The sequence below is a fragment of the Chrysemys picta genome, chromosome 25 (assembly GCF_011386835.1).
Source record: "Chrysemys picta bellii isolate R12L10 chromosome 25, ASM1138683v2, whole genome shotgun sequence".
In the NCBI taxonomy this organism is placed as follows: Eukaryota; Metazoa; Chordata; order Testudines; family Emydidae; genus Chrysemys; species Chrysemys picta.
The window spans coordinates 16,538,136-16,556,783 of NC_088815.1; the positions used below are offsets into that span (position 1 = coordinate 16,538,136).

At 42.4% G+C, this 18,648-nt stretch overlaps 1 protein-coding gene across 3 annotated transcripts in view; it reads left to right on the forward strand.

Annotated features, from left to right (window-relative positions):
- CPAMD8 (C3 and PZP like alpha-2-macroglobulin domain containing 8) overlaps positions 1-18,648 on the forward strand; it is a 94,042-nt gene that overhangs the window by 16,152 nt on the left and 59,242 nt on the right. For all 3 annotated transcript variants that reach the window (XM_065578362.1, XM_005279029.5, XM_005279030.5), the window contains exons 9-21: positions 789-873; positions 2,332-2,440; positions 2,932-3,159; positions 3,341-3,511; positions 4,038-4,166; positions 6,521-6,710; positions 8,589-8,761; positions 8,873-9,022; positions 9,153-9,314; positions 10,963-11,105; positions 12,443-12,505; positions 16,796-17,027; positions 17,747-17,900. In XM_065578362.1, the coding sequence (XP_065434434.1) occupies positions 789-873; positions 2,332-2,440; positions 2,932-3,159; positions 3,341-3,511; positions 4,038-4,166; positions 6,521-6,710; positions 8,589-8,761; positions 8,873-9,022; positions 9,153-9,314; positions 10,963-11,105; positions 12,443-12,505; positions 16,796-17,027; positions 17,747-17,900 (1,989 nt within the window). The remainder of the gene's footprint in view (positions 1-788; positions 874-2,331; positions 2,441-2,931; positions 3,160-3,340; positions 3,512-4,037; positions 4,167-6,520; positions 6,711-8,588; positions 8,762-8,872; positions 9,023-9,152; positions 9,315-10,962; positions 11,106-12,442; positions 12,506-16,795; positions 17,028-17,746; positions 17,901-18,648) is intronic.

Here is an 18,648-nt window from a genome sequence, read left to right on the forward strand (position 1 = left end):
CATGTGGCAGGAAATGGACCCTTGAAACTTAACCAAACTCTTAGTTGATATCATCTTTTGTAATATAAAGGGGTTTATATTCATCATTACGTGGCACAATCCATGTATATAGGTAACAAAGACTTCACTTTATTTTGGAAAAACTGTTAAAGTTATTTTAAGTCAGTCACTAAGTTTTTTCCTTCCTTCACCAGATCCCATCTTGGACACTCAGAATTCCTAATCATCGCCCCTCTCTTATTTTTGCTCTTAAGGCCCCTTGCCCTATCTCAAAGTCCCTCTGGCTGGTGAGAAATGGGGATTGTTCCCCCCAGGTCCCCATGTGCAATATCTGACCCTGTCCACTGAGGTATTTATACTGTGCTCATCTTCAGACCTATTCCTGAAATGACGGTGGGAGGTACTGCAGGTAATGCAAGGTACTCCTGCCCCTGGCTCCAAGAAGCGAAACATTGTGCCTGCCACCCAGCCCCTAAATGAAGTTTTGGGTTCAGTTCTGTAGCTCGGATCCTCTATATGGGAACATGATGTATGGATGTGGGGCAGCTGATCACTAACTCGTTCTAGGGAATGGTTACTTAATAGCACCCTGCTAGTAGGATTCTGGTTAGATGGATCAGCTGATATTGATATGTTGCTTTCGTTCTCTATTCAAGGCTGTGCGTCTTCACCTTGCCTGCAGTGCTCCAACCACAAGAAGGGATCTTGTCAGAGCTATATAGCTATTAGTACATCCTGGATTCTAAGATGTTTGTAAAACACCTCTTCTCTTTTTCGCTCCATTTTAGTGTTACCAAAATTTGAGCTGTTGATTGATCCACCTCTCTATATCCGAGATCTTGCGACTTGTGAAAAGGGAACTGTCCATGCCAGGTAGGGGATATGTTACAGATACAATCCCATATTTTATAGGTTGAAGTGTAGCTGTGGGATAATGTAATCATCTAAGCTCAGCGGGAGCATGTGTCTCATCCTCCAAATGTTCCAGCAAGACTTCAGAGCATTGTCAGATGATTTTCCTGTCACTGCACATTTGAATGTGATGCTCAGGTACCCGTGGTCTCCTGGCTTCCATAATAAAGTTTCTAATTCCTCCATTGCATACACATCTCTGATTGTATGCTGTACTGTGTGTTGAGTGAATCCTTCATTCATAAGGTCTCTGGAGGAAGAGGAAGCTGCTCTAATGTTTGGCTTAGCACCATAGCAATTCTTCATCATGCTAAGGTCCACAGATCCATTACAATGGGTACTTCAGCCTTCTTGCAGTTTGGGGGCAAAACCAGACCAGTCAGTCACTGCCAGCACAGGAATGCCTCACCTCCTGAAGTTCCTTGCAGTCTTATCTGCTTCCCCAGCCACTGGTGGCTTATCCATCCTTCCCAGCTGAAGAGCTTTTCTGAGGGAAATTCCAAACTTTATTTCAAATTTCTGACTAACGGTTAGGCTGCCAGTGACTGACAGGTCTAGTTCTGCCCTCAAACTACAAGCAGGCTGAAGTACCCATTGTAACAAATCTGTAGACCTTATTGCTCAAAGAAAGAAAATTTTCATCTAAGCACAGATAAACTTTCCTATTAAAGGGATACCTTTTCAAATTAAAAGTTCCGTGGTAGGGAAAAAAAGTCTTCATCTTTGTTGTTTAAATCATTTCATGTTTAAATTATTATAACATTGAATGCACTTTCCACCATTTCCACGGTTTGTTTATTTTTTGCATTTCACTCTCTCTAGGAGAGTGCTCCTAGACTGCTCAGTTTCACTTTCTGGTTCTCATCATTGTGCTGGCATAAGACTGCTATGTCTGAATTCCAGATGCTGGTATTTAAATTTGAAAAAGAATTGTTTCCACTGAAACTTTTAAAAGTAGCTGTCTGTTCTTCTCAGAATGAACATGAAATGTTTGTATTGGGGAGGAGCCTACATGCTGATTTTTTTTTTTCAACAGAAAAAAGAAAATATCGAAATTAGAAGAAGATTGTGCTGAGTTTAAAAAAATACCCTAAAACAGATGGAGCCTGAGATTAATCTGACTTTCAAGTCAGATCGTCTCTGTTAGTCTGGATGCCTCTGTGTACAGAAGCCTGCGAAGCTGGAGACAGGATCTTTCTGTTCTCAGTCTAGTTTTAGTTTAGATCAACTGTTCGGAAGTTTCTAATGTAAAAACTTTCACGGAGATATTAACAATTGGCATTTAGAAATAACCTCTTGTAATTGCTTTTATTTTCTGAGTTCTAAGTATGCAGGAGTTGTGGATCCAGCATGGGGTTAATCAAGAAAATGGAGAGGAGCCAATTTGAGGTTTTCATTATCTTGCTGCTTCTATTTCAGATACACGTTTGGGAAACCAGTGACAGGAAAGTTAACTGTCAACATGACTATAAATGGAGTGGGGTACTACCGGCATGAAGTGGGACACCCTGTCCTCAAAACCATAGAGGTGAGGGGGATTATTAAATCAGCTGCAATAGGAAGGCCTGATCTGCACCCTTTGACGTCAATACCAAAGCTCCCATTGATTCAGTGATGCAGAATCAGGGTCTAAACGTGTTACCTGAGCTCTACAGACTAAAAATGCTAGAGTATTTCACATGTTATCTGACTGTGTCAATATTTGGAGGAGGGGTGTTTAATGAGATAGTGCTAACAGAGTGCTAGGTGTTTTAGAGTATACTGATGGGGAGAAGGTGTGGGAGTGATGGAGGTTGGGGCAGTGTTATCACAGATTATGGATGAAGAACACACAAAATATGTTGCTGGTTGTTTTTTTCCTTAGGGAATGTGTCCCCATACCCAAGGCCCTTTAAAATAAAACAAAAAAATACCCCATCACCCCCCAAAGAAAGCAACCCCATGTTCTGTATTTGACCAGAAACACTTTTGTAACTGCACATGCTGAGTAATGTTTTCCTTCCCCGGCCTGGCTGGTAGATTGATGGCTCTGCTGTTTTCGATGTGTGTGTGAGAGACATGATGCCAGCTGATGTCCCAGAGCATTTCCGAGGCACGGTCAATATTTGGGCCACTGTGACCAGCTCTGATGGGAGCAAGCAGGTCACGTTTGATGACTCAACACCTGTTCAGAAACAGCTGATTGACATCAAGTACACTAAGGATACTAGGAAGCAGTTCAAACCTGGCCTACCCTACAAAGGGAAGGTAAGATAGGGGATATGGGGACACTCAGGGTGGTTGATAAAAAGGCTATATAGGCAATTTATCCTAATGTGTTATACACCATGTGCTGAGATGTTCCTTTTATCTGGTGCTGAGTTTTATAACTATATGGAATTGCTAATAACATGAAATGGCTTGTTTTATTAATTAAATGACTGTTTAGGTAGAAGTCACTTACCCTGATGGGAGCCCTGCTGACGGGGTCACAATTCGAATCAAAGCTGAGTTAACTCCAAAGGATAACGTGTACACAAGTGAACTGGTATCCAGAAGTGGCTTGGTGGAGTTTGAAATCCCCTCTATTCCTACAGCTGCCCAGTATGTCTGGCTGGAGGTGGGTAAAAGCTCTTTATAGGATTAATGGGCTTTAATAGAGCTAATCTTGTCAAACGTGCACTTTGTGAATTGGTGCTAAAAATGGGAAATCAGTCAGTGACCTGAAGAAGAGCTCTGTGTGAGCTTGAAAGCTTGTCTCTTTCACCAACAATAAAAGATATTACCTCACCCACCTTGTCTCTGTAGTGACACTGGGAAACTTCTTAGCTCAGACTTAAACTTTCACCTTTGAACTGTAGTGAATATTTATCCAACCCCATATTGCCGATAGAACTGATGATAATGATAATAACAGGATAGAGTTGTCTGCTCTAAGTAGATCAAATACAGCGTGTCATTAAGAGTAAGCTTCAAACATCTCAGTAGAAAGTGAGTGTATTATCACAGTACTTTAAAGATAACAAAAGAGAAAGTGGGAGGGGTCAGTGTCTGGAATGGGAGTGGTGGTGACGACTGCATGATGGGGAGGGACAGGAGCCCAGTTTTCTATGTGTGAATAACATTCAGATGCATTTTTTCTTAAGACCAAAGTGACAGCAATTGATGGGAAACCTGCAGGGGACCAATATCTGCCAAACTACTTGTCTATCAGCAGCTGGTACTCTCCTAGCAAGTGCCATATCCAGCTCCAAGCACCAGACAAGCCTTTCCAGGTAGGACAGCTTCATGTTACATTATGATAACATCTGCATTTCTTGGTTCATTCATACTTGTTGTCCTAATGAAGTATTTCCAGATATATCTGGGGGCCATAGCATATTATTGTATCCACAGCAGACCTTAAGAGGCTTCACTTTAGACACTGACCCGTCTTTAGACATGACCTACTTCACTACTTGGTGCTGCCCTGCCTTACCTGCCCCTGAGAATGTACCATGTTTCCTAAAGGGGTGGGTGAAGAGAGAGTTTTGATCCCCAGTGGAGACCTACTGCACTCCAGAGCTCAGATCACAAACTAACTCCCCACACCCTAAAGTCTGTATGAATTGGATAGTAAAAATGACAATGATATTAAGATTTTGGTTCAAATCAACAAATGCCAATTGATTTGAAGTGAAGCCAGAGTGGGATGAATTAATCATCTAATTCTCAGATTGGAACTGTCTAGTCTCCTTGGAATTAAGAGTCTGAATCCCAGCAGTATCAATTCAGTCCTTTACCTCCCAAAAGTAAATAAATCGAGCATCTTGTAGTTTTCTATTAGAGAGGGTGATGACTTTTGGGGGGAGACCCTAAAAACTGAGCTTCCCTTCTGTGTGTAAAAGTTTTCATGATATGTATACTAAGAGTAGATTTGTCCATAGCCAGAATTTCTCACCTTTTTGTTGTGCTGATCACCATTTAAGTGCTGCTCTCCACCCCCAGAAGAGGCTGCACGTCAGTGATGGGTTTGTATACATGCTTTGTAAAGTACTTTGGGATCTGGTGGTCCATATATCTGACCTACTACTATATAATCAGCAGGCCTAGTAGGCTGAGTTTCAGAGTCAATGTAGTCAAATAAGGGAGTTTTATGGTTGCATTTCATGGCAGTTTAATGGCTAATTAATCTTTTACAAGATTTCTGAGGTATGGAAAGGGGATTACGCACTACTAATCTGAACACATTGTTCTTATTATAACCTGATTAGAACTAATTCTGCTGTGGGAAAGCAGGGAATTGTGTGACCAGCTGATGTGGGAACCATTTCTTCAGCTCTGCCAGTTCTTACTGGGTGTTCCAATTAACTACATATTTTTTTCATGAACAGTTTCATCATTTTGCTCTCAGAAACTCTAAATGCCTCAAATATTTAACATCATAAGGCTCTTCTCTCTGGATCCTTCTGCATTTTCACTGCATTTAACCATTTGGTGGCTTTTCACTTCCCTGTGCCACTGTTTTGGTTTGCACCATGTGCATGCAGTAGGGAGGTGGGACTATTAGCACTTAAGAGAGAGGCTTCTCAAAATATTTCATTGGGATTCAGGTTTGTTACTCCATTTTCAGCATTAATGGAACATGATTTTGTACCTTAAATGGGTGAGGATGGCTGGGAGCTGCAGACGGTTGTGTGTGTGGGGAAATAGGGCCTCGCGATAACACGTATTAATTCCCAAATCCCAAAAGGAAGAAGCTTGTATTGCAGATGAAGTGCTCCTCTGCCCCACAGAAGGCACCATCAGCCAGTGACAAGTCAGTGACTCCCAGGCCTTGAAAAGATGCTGCCTAAGACTGATCTGTCCTGTGGGGCATGGCAGTGGTGACAGCCAACCCTCAAAGAACTCCCTCCCTCATGGGAGTTCCTGTCAGGACAGTAGTCCTGGGTAGGGTACAGCTTGCTCTTTTCCACCTACTGGAAGTGCAGAGACAGTGCAGGAAACAAGTGCACTGCTTTGAAACCTCTTGCAGATACTAGGTGTATCTGCCTGGGAAAGGGAAGCACTCTTCATGTCTGTCTGTTTGATGTGGCTCATAGAGTCAACATCATAAATTAACTTTCTTCCCAGTTCAGATTTTCCTCATTTATTTCAGGACAGGCCTGTTGTGTATAAATTAGCATCTGCACGTTACAGTAATTACTATGTGTAATCTCAATTAAACAGCAGAGCCCATATTACACCTCCTCCCTGCCCCTTTACTGTGAGATCTGAACCTTGTAAAGGGGTGTCTAAAATTCAACCCATTCTCACAGCTGCTCTGTGCCAAAGTCCTTATCCCTCAGGATTCCAGAGATTCCTTTATTCCTTACACTAATCCATATAGCTCCTGCACCTCATCCTCCTGTTAGACTCCCAGGGACCAAAGTGCTGCCCACAGGTGCTCCTTTGTCATGGGGGAAATACACCAGAGTGTTCAGTGTGAATGTAACAGTCTCTTCGGCCTGTGAGCTGCTTAGGGTAAGAGCCATGTCTTGTGTGTGATGCTCATCCCCAACTGCAGTTCCATGCTTTACAGATAATAAGAAGGGTCTGCAGTGTTCATTATAACAAACCTGACCCCTGGCTGCTATGTCTTTTTGCTCAGGTGGGAGAGGAGGCCCAGATCGCAGTGAAGTCCACGTGTCCATGTAATTTCACTCTACATTACGAAGTTGCATCGCGAGGTAATATTGTCCTTTCAGGGCTGCAGCCTGGTAACATCACACAACAAAGGAGCAAAAGAGCCACGTTCCCCTTTGATAAGAACATCCATGTCACTCATTTCCCAGGAACAGGTCAGTAGCTAAAATCTTAACCTAGCAACAAAAGTGCTAATCCTTCCCCTTATCTAGAATGAGGGCTTCCCTCTTAGTGAAGACAAACCTGCTTATTGTTAAGCCCCTTAGCTGTTCCTTGCTCATGCTAAAGGGCACAGATGAATGTGTGGAAGGGTGCACATTAAATTTTATGCACACTTTGACATATAAAGTTCATTTACTGTAAATGGTAAATCTGCTCTTACCCTCATATTGCTTAGGGCATGGGATATGCTGTGCCTGGCAGGGCTGGGGTGGTAGGGATAGGACTGCTAGGCCTGGTAGCGCTCGGATGGGAGGAAGGAGACCAGGCATAGTAGTGCTGGGGGAGAAAATGACCAGGGATGCTAGGCCTAGTAGCAATTGGAGATATGGAGGTGTGGAGAGAAAAGGATGCTGGCACTGGTAGTACGTGAGGGGAAAGAGATGCTGGGCTTGGTAATGCTCAGGGCAGGATGGGGGAAGTGTAACACTGAGGGGTTTTCAGAATGGAGAGAGGTAAATAGTGGTGTCCCCCAGGGGTCTGTACTGGGACCAGTGCTGTTCAACATATTCATAAATTATCTGGAAAAAGGGGTAAACAGTGAGGTGTCAAAATTTGCAGAGGATACAAAATTACTCAAGATAGTTAAGTCCAAAGCAGGCTGCAAAGAATTCAGAGGGATTTCACAAAACTGGGTGATTGGGCATCAAAATGGCAGATGAAATTCAGTCTTAATAAATGCAAAATAATGCACATTGGAAAATATAGACCCAACGATACAAAGTGATGGGGACTAAATTACCTGGTATTACTCAAGAAAGAGATCTTGGAGTTATGGATACTTCTCTGAAAACATCTGCATAATGTGCAGCAGCAGTCAAAAAAGCTAACCATGTTAGAAACCATTAGGAAAGGGATAGTTAATAAGACAGAAAATATCATAATTCCACTATATAAATCCATGGTATGCCCCCACCTTGAATACTGCATGCATTTCTGATCACCGTATCTCAAAAAAGATATATTAGAATTGGAAAAGGTAAAGAGAAGGGCAACAAAAATTATTTAGGGGTATGAAACAGCTTCCATATGAGGAGAGACTAAAAAGACTGGGACTTTTCGGCTTGGAAAAGAGATGACTAACAGGGAATATGATAGAGGTCTATAAAATCATGAATGGTGTGGAAAAAGTGGATAAGGAAATGTTATTTACCTGCTCATGTAACACAAGAACCAGGGGTCACCCAATTAAATTAACAGGCAGCAAGTTTAAAACAAACATAAGGAAATATTTCTTCACACAATGCACAGGCAACCTGTGGAACTCGTTACCAGGGGATGTTGTGAAGACCAAAAGTATAATTGGGTTAAAAAATAATTAGATAAGTTAATGGAAGATAAGTCTGTCAGTGGCTATTAGCCAAGATGCTCAGGGATGCAACCCCATGCTCTGGGTGTTCCTAAACCTCTAACTGCCAGAAGCTGGGAGTGGACAGCAGGGGAGGGATCACTCAATAATCACCCTGTTCTGTTCATTCCTTCTGAAGCACCTGGCATTGACCACTGTCGGAAGACAGGATACTGGGCTAGATGGACCATTGGTCGGACTCAGTATGGCCGTTCTTATGGGGCAGGAGGCACAGAGAGATGTTGTGGATGTGGGAGGGGGCACAGATGAATGCTGGGCCTGGTAGCACTTGGTTGGGGAGAAGAACACTGAGCCTGGTAGTATGTTGAGATGGGACATGGACAGATGCCGGACCTGGTAGCAGATGGGGGGGCTGCAGGGGAGGACACCAGGTCTGGTAGTACTCGTGGGTGGGGGACACTGCCTTTAAGAAATAACTATATGCTTTGTACAATTTGTTATTTAGCACCTACCAACCCCCCTGCAACGGAGGTTGAAGTCTGCATGACCTTCCTCCATTTCATGGTGGCTCACAGCATGGCTCCTCTGGGCCGTCTCTTGGTGTATTACGTCAGGGAGAATGGAGAAGGGGTCACAGACAGTCTGCAATTCACTGTCAAGTCCTCCTTTGAAAACCAGGTATCAGCAGCACTGCCAGTGGAGCGGAGAGGATGGCCTCTCTTGTTACTCTTTGTAGTTTTGTCATCTGAACATTGTGTGAGATAATGAGGGTTTTATTTAAATACCTAGGTTTCAGTGGCACTTTCAGCAAATGAGACAAGGCCTGGTGATGTTGTGAACCTCAAGATTAAAGCCGCGAAGGGAAGCTGTGTCTGCATTGCCACGGTGGATAAGAGTGTCTACCTTCTCAAGACAGGTTTTCAGCTGACATCCACCCAGGTGAGATAGAGCTCAAGGCTCTGTCTCGTTCTTTCCTGGCACTCCCACCTGTCCACTCAATGAACAGGGAGCTGCAGTGAAGCACAGTGTACTTAGGGATGTGATGGCAACTTCTCTCCTCTCTGTTCAGGTTTTCCAGGAGCTGGCAGAGTATGATGTTTCTGATGCCTTTGGGGCTCCCAAGGAAGAAGGGCATTTCTGGTGGCCAGGCATGTCCTCACGCAGACGCCGCCGCTCCTCTGTCTTTCCCTGGCACTGGGATATCACCAAAGATGCCCGCTTTGCATTTACAGTAAGAAGCATCCATCTGTGCTCTCGCTCTGACTTCTCTGTCAGCTGTCTGTGTGATACATTCACATTGTTAAACAACAACCACCTCCATTTGCATAAGACTGTTTGGCATCTTAGGCCAGACTTTCAAAAGAGCTCAGTACATTAGGTCTGGGCCACAAGTGTCATAATGGGACCTGTTGAGTGCTGATCTTTTTTTTTTTTTTTTAAATCTGATCCACAGAGAGTATAGCAATGAGTGCTATGTATATAGATGCTTAGAGAGAGAGCAGCAGTAACAATTAGCAGAACTTCCTGCTCTGTAAAGGAGAGTCTTTTTAGGAAAAAATTTCCTGAAGTTTGCTAATGTTTGAATTAGAAAAGGAATGAAGGTACAGACCTATGGGTATCTTCTAACTAAGTCTTTTAAGATAAGCTTGCTCACGATAAGCACTAAACAGTATGAGGTCTATTGGGGCCTGTTCTCCTGCTGACTTAGAGTGATGGCATAATGATTCCCTACATTAATTCTGGTGGGAAATGTACATGCCCCTTGACATAATGAGATGTGATCCTGTTCATAAAAATATGCCTGACTGTGCTACTCTGCTCACTAAAGAACAAGAAGAGAGAAATTAAATTCTAATAAATCCTGCCCATCTCCAGACAGGGGATTCAGGTCTTGGTGTAAATCATTCACAGAGATAATCTAAATTTTGTAAGGGGCTCCACTGTCAGCCTCATGGGTTCCCATTTCTGCCGTCCCTATTATGGCTGCACATAGTCTCATCCTTGCCTATATCTCTGCTCTCATTCCTTTACCTCCAGGGCTGCTGGAACAATGTGTATAGTAGGGGTGCTGAGAGCCATTGAACCAAACTATAAACCCTGTATATGATGGAAATTACTTAAAACCAACACCCCTAGTTTTCAGCATCTATGTACCTCCCTCGGGGCCGGCGCAACCCATTAGGCGACCTAAGCGGTCGCCTAGGGTGCTACAATTTGGGGGGTGGCGACCGCGGCGGTATTTTGGTGGCAGGACCTTCCGCCGCCTCTGTGGGGGGGCAGCATTTCGGGGCAGGACCTTCCACCGCCTAGGGCGGCAGAAAAGCTGGCGGCGCTCCTGACCTCCCTCCTCCAAATCCTGCTCCTTGCTCCCTGTGGTCATCCTAACTCTCTTGGCTTCCTGCTCCTTTTGTCTCCTTTCCACATGCTTGGTTTAATGTCTTTTGTTGTGCTGTCCTTACCCTCAACAGTCTCCTGCCCTATCCACCAACATGTTTTTCCTTTCTTACCAACTCATTTCTAACCCTTTCTTTACACCTGCTTCTGGAGGAATCCACTCTTGTTTTTCTTTCCTTGAACTGTTCTTTCTTGTCTTCCTCTCCTCTTTCCTCTCCAGGGTGTATGGTCTTGGGGTAGGGCCCATGTATGTGCTTGTAAATTGCTGTGTATGCTTGTGGAGCTATATAAATTATTGTAAATAATAATCAGATCTAAAAGAGAACAAAGCATGTGTTCCCTTTGGTGCCTGGACACAGGAGCAGATGTATCTCAAGGTCCTCTATAAATACTTTGGACAAGCTGATGCCATTTGGTAAAGTTCACCGTTGTGCATGCTGAATGTTTTTTTATTGTTGGGTTGTTGTTTTTTTGTTGTTGTCTAGGAAACTGGTTTGGTTGTGATGACTGATTTAGTCAGTCTAAACCACAGACAGAATGGAGGCATGTATACAGATGAGGCCGTGCCAGCCTTTCAGCCTCACACTGGGACACTGGTAGCTACCATGCATTCTAAGATTGTACCCAGGTAACATTGTGTAAGGTTTTGTGTGTGTTTGTAATTCACACTGAGTACAATATTTCTCACAGCTCTGTTTTATCAGGAAACTCCTCAGGTTAGTCAAAGGGAGAGAAAATTGTGAGAGTGTCCAGAAATAACTAACAGAACTAGGTAACTGGACAACACAGTGGTAGATGGACTTCAGCATAGACCCGTACAAAGTAATGCACCTTGGAAAGACCTGTTAAACTCCTTGCACACACTGACTGGCTCTGCATTAATTGTCGCTTCTTAGGAAAGACAACTCAACATCATTCTGGACAGTGGGGACAGATAACAGCTCGGTTTGCAGTGGGTAGTTAAAGCAAGCGAGATGCCAGACTGTATGAAGAAGGGATGAGGGAGTAATATGGAAAGTATGATAATGCTGTAAATTGACAGTATGTCCTCTTGGATGTTGCACTAAGTGCTGATCCCCCTCATATCAAAATAGCTTCAGGAGACTCAGAAAACATCCAGAGGATGATAGTGGAAGCAGTTAGAGGCATCAGGGGAAGGAAGAAAGAAGGGGACTGTACAATGCGAGGATGCAGAGACAAGGACTAGTCAATGTGGCAAGGGAACGGCTAGAGGAGATATGGGAGTGGAAAAATAGTAACTACTACAAAATAGGCCAGTTTGGGGAAGCCTGTCTGCCCCCTTTCCATAACCTAAGAAAAAGAGGATGATCGTTGACATTAAAAGATACATGTTATTTGTCTTCTTTCAGCCTCTTTGCCTGGGGATTGGGATAATTGTACGAAAGAACTCACAATTTATTCTGAGCTAATGGTTTTATGTATTTTATTCTTATACCCAGAATGTTTTGATAGGTACACTGTTATATTTTAAAAGAAATAAATAAGTGTGTGTGTGTGTACATAAATATCTATATGTATTTCCAAATATAACAATGTACCTATATATAATATATATGGAAGACCCAGATTCAATTCCCTGCTTCTCCACAGACTTCATGTGTAGCCTTGGGTATATCATTTAGCCTCTCTGTTCCTCACTTCCCATCTGTGAAATGGGGATTCACAGGGGAATTGTGGGGATAAATACATTACAGATTGTGAAGCACTTTGAGATCTACTGATGAAAAGTGCTGTATAAAGAGAGAAGTATTATTTATTATTACTTATTATTTTAAATAATATCCTACTAGTGGACCCTTGGTTTGTCTAATTGTGGTGATTACCATGCTCCTGGGTCAAGATATGAGCTGTATTCAAGTGATATCATTAATTTATTTATTCTTCTCTTGTAACCCTCTGTCTCATTAAAATAGTTTATTGCTGAGGATTTATTTCTTGTCTTAGAGCAGAGAAGAAAAAAAGAACATTCTTCCCTGAAACATGGATTTGGCACTGCCTCAATGTCAGGTATCTATGGGGAACTTTTCTGCTGGTATCCAGTGGTTTGTGCAGAATCCTGTGAAGATTTTAGTTCACCTGGAGAATAATGTCCCTACATGACAGTCTCTGCCTCACATAACCCTTTAAAACCAACTAAGTGCTTCAATCATATCCTCTGACTTTTACCCGTACTTTCCTCAGAATCTATTCTTTATAACAGAATCTATTCCCCAGATTAAAGGGATAGCTCAGTGGTTTGAGCATTGGCTTGCTAAACCCAGGGTTGTGAGTTCAATCCTTGAAGGGACCACTTAGGGATCTGGGGCAAAAATCAGTCTTTGGTCCTGCTAGTGAAGGTAGGCGGCTGGACTCGATGACCTTTCAAGGTCTCTTCCAGTCCTAGGAGATAGGATATCTCCATTTAAAAAAAGAAATCTATTCTTGAAGCTTATTGCCACACCTGCGGTCATAACTGTCTGTGACAGCAATGTCTTCCCCATAGCAACTCACCATGGTGTCATAAACGGAGGATTCTAACTGCAGAGAGGGAACAGCAACCAGGGGCTGCCATGTACATTTCTAGCTTTTGCCCACTCAGTGCCAGTGGCCAGACTGACTTGCAGATACACCTGGGATTTAATCACTAGTGAAATCTACTAGTTAAACACATGACACTATTTGTTGGCTAATAACATCTCTGTGGATCATGCACGTAGGTTGTTCACTATAAAGTTGTGCTGCACTTGTCAAAATGTCGTCTGTGAGCCACTGGTGGCCTGCAGAACACTTTGCTGGTGATCTGCAGAGAGCTACTGTATCACATGGTAGTAGGTCTTTGTTTCAATTTGTTAACCTGTGTTAAAATAAAGCTAAAAACACACTGAGTACTTCCCTAGTATTAATTCCTCATGTGAACAATTGCTGCAGTTGCCACGGGAATGTTATGCAAATGTGAATGCGAGGAGAGATGGTTTGCGTTATTGTTAATGGGGTGAGAGGTTTCCATGAGACAAGCTCTCTACTAGGATGTGGTCCATCCTATCAGGATGCTGGAGTAGTGTGAGACATCATTCAAAATGTGGGCAGCACTGAGCATCTCTAAGAAGGAAATAAGTATTGACTATGAAGCCTAATTCAAGAAAATTCCTCTGCCCATCCACCGGGATGTGCAGGGTCACAGAAGGTCATTTTTCAAGGCTCCCATGGATTACTGTGACAAGAAGCCCAAATTGATGTTTTTTTAATTTTTGCTGCTTTCTGTGTGTGATGTGTTGAGATATCGCCTGGACAGCTGTGTCTCTAAAGTCGTTGCTCAATATTGCTAAGCACTAGTGAGCGCTCGACATTGATTTAGCATGTCAACCTAACACTGCACAAAACCCCTCCTTTCACTTTCCATTTTGTGTAGGGGTATCCCCAAAATAATCTAAACTCATTGCCCAGTAAATTACAGCCTGTTTCTGGCACAACCAGTGCCACAAAAATTAATAAATTGATGACTAATCCCTCCCAGTGGCAGCAAAGCTTGGGATAGGAAATGTGAGGCAGATTTTCAAGGGCTTCTCCAAGTTTGAAAGTAAACTTCACTCCCAGTAAATGTTTATAAATTAAATTTGACAGGAATTTGCAGCAAGTGTATTCAAATCTGTTCAATTGAGCATGAAATATGCTTTGTAAAAATACACAAAGAATTCCAGAAGTGCCTGTTTGCCCCAGCCTGCTGAAGCCCAGTTAATTATAAGTGGGAGACTGTGGAATAAAAAGATGCAGATTGCATTTTCTCCCCCTCGTTTCACTATAAATAACCAAGTCGAACATTGTCTGATTTCCACTCCCTTGAATATTAAGAATTTTTTCTTCTATCATTTATAATTAAAATATACACTTCTTAAAAAAGAAACAATGTCTAATGTCGACTTCCCAAACCGATTCTAAAAATTCCTAGAGCCTAGTTGAAGTGTCTAATGGCTGGAAATATGTGTATACCTTGGCCCCTCGCCCAGAAGAGTAAGTGCCCTCATGTGTGAAAATAATATGTTAATGCTGGTTATGGGCTGAAATCCCAGTGGAAAGAACATCAGCTGCAACAAATTGTCTGGTTAAAGAGACTGGAATGTTGCCAGCTCTGAAGCTGGGATGCACTTCCGCTGATTCTCCAGGGCTATAGTTTATGTTGCAGGTACCAACTTTCCAGCTCTTATTATGGTTGCAAACTTTTTATTAGATGTTAAGAAAATAATGTGCTTGAAAGAGGTTAAAATAATATGGAACTGCTGAGCCAAGTGAATTTCCCAGGCTCTGAATAATAGGAAGGTCCCTGTGCTATTCTGTGTAACTTGATCTGGAGAGCTGTCTTCACAGGACAGGGCACTAGAGACTGGCAGACCATAGCACAGGATTACCAAGGACACACTGAGTCTAGGTTTTCTTGATTCATTTGTTTTGTGTTAATGTTTCCCTGTTGGGATTTCCATAGAGGCTCCATGTCTGCAAAATGCTGAGGGGATCTGGCAGCAGGTGAAGCTTCCTTCACTTCACACATCTGCAATTTTTAATTGATTGTTCAGCTCAGCATTGTTCTTGTTTCTTTGGATATCTAATTCTATTGTGAAATCTGGCAAATATGATCATATTATTTAACTCAGTTAACAGGCCAGTATTTTACTGGCACCATCAGTTAGGTTACCAGTTAAATATTTCTGATAACTAATGGATAGAAATAAATATTTACACAAATATTACTATATTAAAGAACAAAACTATCCAATCAGATAGCAGCTTCAATCAAGAGATAATCTCTCATTCCATTTTACAATATCTTTTTGGATTTGGCTGCTTTTTAAGACCTGCGTGGTCAATGCAACTTGTTTAAGTGTCTGCTTAAGAACTCAAAGGACTCTTCTGATGTAGGGCTTTTACTGGACCTTTGTTTTTCTCTGTCTCTTTCTTCAATGGCAATTGCATGACTGCAACAAATAGAAAAGTAACCTGAAATCTGTTTGTAGCCTTGGTCACTTGTGTAACACGCATTAGCTAATCCAGTTCCAGGCACTTCCCAATCCCATTAATTGCTGGCTCTTTTCTGAAATGAAATGTTTCTTTCTTTTGAAATAAAGGTAATTTTAAACACCCAAGTTAATGCAAAGCCCAATTTAACTTTTAATACTTGGAGTCATACAAACCAATACACAATACTCTGCCTCATTTCCTAACTGTGGTGTTAACACAGCATCATAACAAACGACTTAAAAGCTGTTTATAAGGAACATATTAAAATACATGCTTCATCAGTTTTAAAAATTGGCTAGCCCATGCGGAATAGGAGAGTGTTTAACTCTTTGTACTCAAGTCTCTTCTGGGATATCCCCAGTGAATCAGCAGGTATCATGTTGTGAGAAGGCAGTATGACATGCGGAGGAGACCACCTGTGCTTATTCTGGGGTCTCTCTCACTCTTTCTCCTAGTAACATGCCAGCTGAGATGTAGGTTCTTCTCAAAAGGTGCTAGAACTAGCAGCATGTGCATCAGGCTCTGGGAAGGAAATAAGAACTCCAGAGAGAGCCTCCTTCGGTGTGTACTTGTAATGGCACCAATCATCTTGCTAACTGAGCCATGAAATAGCTTTTGTTCTTGCTTTAGAAGAAACTGTCTGTCCGTCCTTTCAGTCATGGCCAAAGCTCCTTTGTGGGAGAAAGGGAGTGAATGCTGCAGGATGATGTTGAATCCTGATTTTAACAAAGCATGAAGAATGTTAGATGGCAGAATACTGGGACGGACGCACTGTGATACACTCGGAGACAGTTCCCAATGTGGTACTGTACATAGCAAATATAACAGGTTCCAACAAAGACTACTTTTATTTCACTATTTGTTGGATAAACCAATTTACTCCTTCTCTTTCTTACTTAATACAGACCTTGGCCTCTAAGGAAAGTGATTCTATTGCCAGGGAGCAAATGCCTGTAAAGCTTTTAATCCAGGAAGGATTTAGAAGTTAGATGCCATGTTACCAACTGTACTGCATATTAGCAAGTAACTGCTCACCTGCTCCATGCACATACAGTTCTTGGTTACAGCAGAGGTCCCAAAAGAGCTGACCTCTAGCAAGAGGAGAATCCAGCTTTGCAGCCTTTGATCTCCTGGTGTACAAAGCGTAGCTGAAAGCCCTGACACTCCTGAGTCATATATTATACTATATTATGAGCTTGGATTGGGAGGGAATTCCCCACAGTGTTTAGCTCTGTGAGCTTGAGCCATGTTCAAATGTATCTCATTGAGCTGGACAGCCCAAGTTATTCCTTTATTCTTTTTTGGCAGTGATGTATCAGGAGAAGCACAGCTGCATGTGGAAGTGCCTGACTCAATCACTACATGGATAACAGAGGCTGTGGGCCTGTCTGAGAAGAAAGGGCTGGGACTTGCCAAACAAACAGAACTGAAGACATTTAAACCTTTCTTCATCGATTTCACCCTGCCCTATCATGTCATCCGTGGGGAGCAGACCAAAATCCCGTTGACTGTCTACAATTACCTGGCTGTCTGCATAGAGGTAACAGCATCTTTTTTCTTTCTTTCTTTCTTTTTTTTTTTTTAACTCATTGCCAAGACACTGAATTTGGTTCTGTCATCAAGGATCATGTTCTAGGTATGATGATTGCAGATTCATGGTCAGTAAGGCAGTTGGATGCCATGAAGATGAGTGCAATATACATACTGAGAGAGAAGAATGTATTAGTTTGTACTATTAGTGAAAGTAGCTGCTTTATTTTATTTACTTTTGACAAATGCAACATCCTGAATGGTCCTTGCAATACTTTAAAACCCAAATAGTGGAAAAGTCTTTGGTAGACTATCAGAAAATTCCCGTTGAAGCGTGGGGAAGAGCTTGATTCTTAGTTAGAAAATTGCTTTAAGTAGTTTACCAGAGATGAGATGCCTGCTACGGATGGACATTTGAGAACCTCTCTTTCCTAAACATACTCTTTCTGGCTCCAGTGCTCTTCTACAATCATAAACCAGATATAGATGGTTAGATTTAGAAATGAACATACACAAGTAAAGTCAGCCTATATCCCTTTACATTTTATAGAGTCACTGCACTGAAGCTAAATCTGCTGTTTAAATCTCCTCTAAGAAATACATTTGATTCATGTGATACGTATGTCATGTGTTTGTTGAACATGCTGTGATATTTGGGTTTTGTGTCAGTTACTGTCATTATTACTAGTCTGATTTGCATCAAATGCAATTAAATAATTGTTTTCACAGGTTCATGTGAAGATTTCAGTTCCAAAAGGCATAAAGTTTGTTGGACATCCTGGGAAACACCATCTGACAAGAAAGAAGTGTGTGGCCCCTGGAAAGGCCAAACCCACCTCCATAGTCCTGTCCTTCAGTGAGCTTGGACTAAGCAACATCACAGGTACTGTAGAGTTCTAAATCCTTCTGTGCTGGAGTGCCTGATGGAATTTTGCAAAGCATTCCCCTTCTCCTCACTGCAGAAGATCCCCTCAGGTTCAGAGCTAGCTGAATCATTCACTGTGAATAATACTTCCTGCAGATTTAGCCCTTTTTTCCTATTTGTGAGCTGATCCCAATTTTCTACAAATGGATCCTACATTATCTGATGTGGTTCAACAAGGACAAGTGCAGAGTCCTGCACTTAGGACGGAAGAATCCCATACACTGCTACAGACTAGGGACCAAATGGCTAGGCAGCAGTTCTGCAGAAAAGGACCTAGGGGTTACAGTGGACGAGAAGCTGGATATGAGTCGACAGTGTGGCCTTGTTGCCAAGAAGGCTAATGGCATTTTGGGCTGTATAAGTAGGGGCATTGCCAGCAGATTGAGGGACGTGATCATTCCCCTCTGTTCAGCATTAGTGAGGCCTCATCTGGAGTACTGTGTCCAGTTTTGGGCCCCACACTACAAGAAGGATGTGGAAAAATTGGAAAGAGTCCAGCGGAGAGCAACAAAAATGATTAGAGGTCTGGAGCACATGACTTATGAGGAGAGGCTGAGGGAACTGGGATTGTTTAGTCTGCAGAAGAGAAGAATGAGGGGTGATTTGATAGCTGCTTTCAACTACCTGAAATGGGGTTTCAAAGAGGATGGATCTAGACTGTTTTCAGTGGTACCAGATGACAGAACAAGGAGTAATGGTCTCAAGT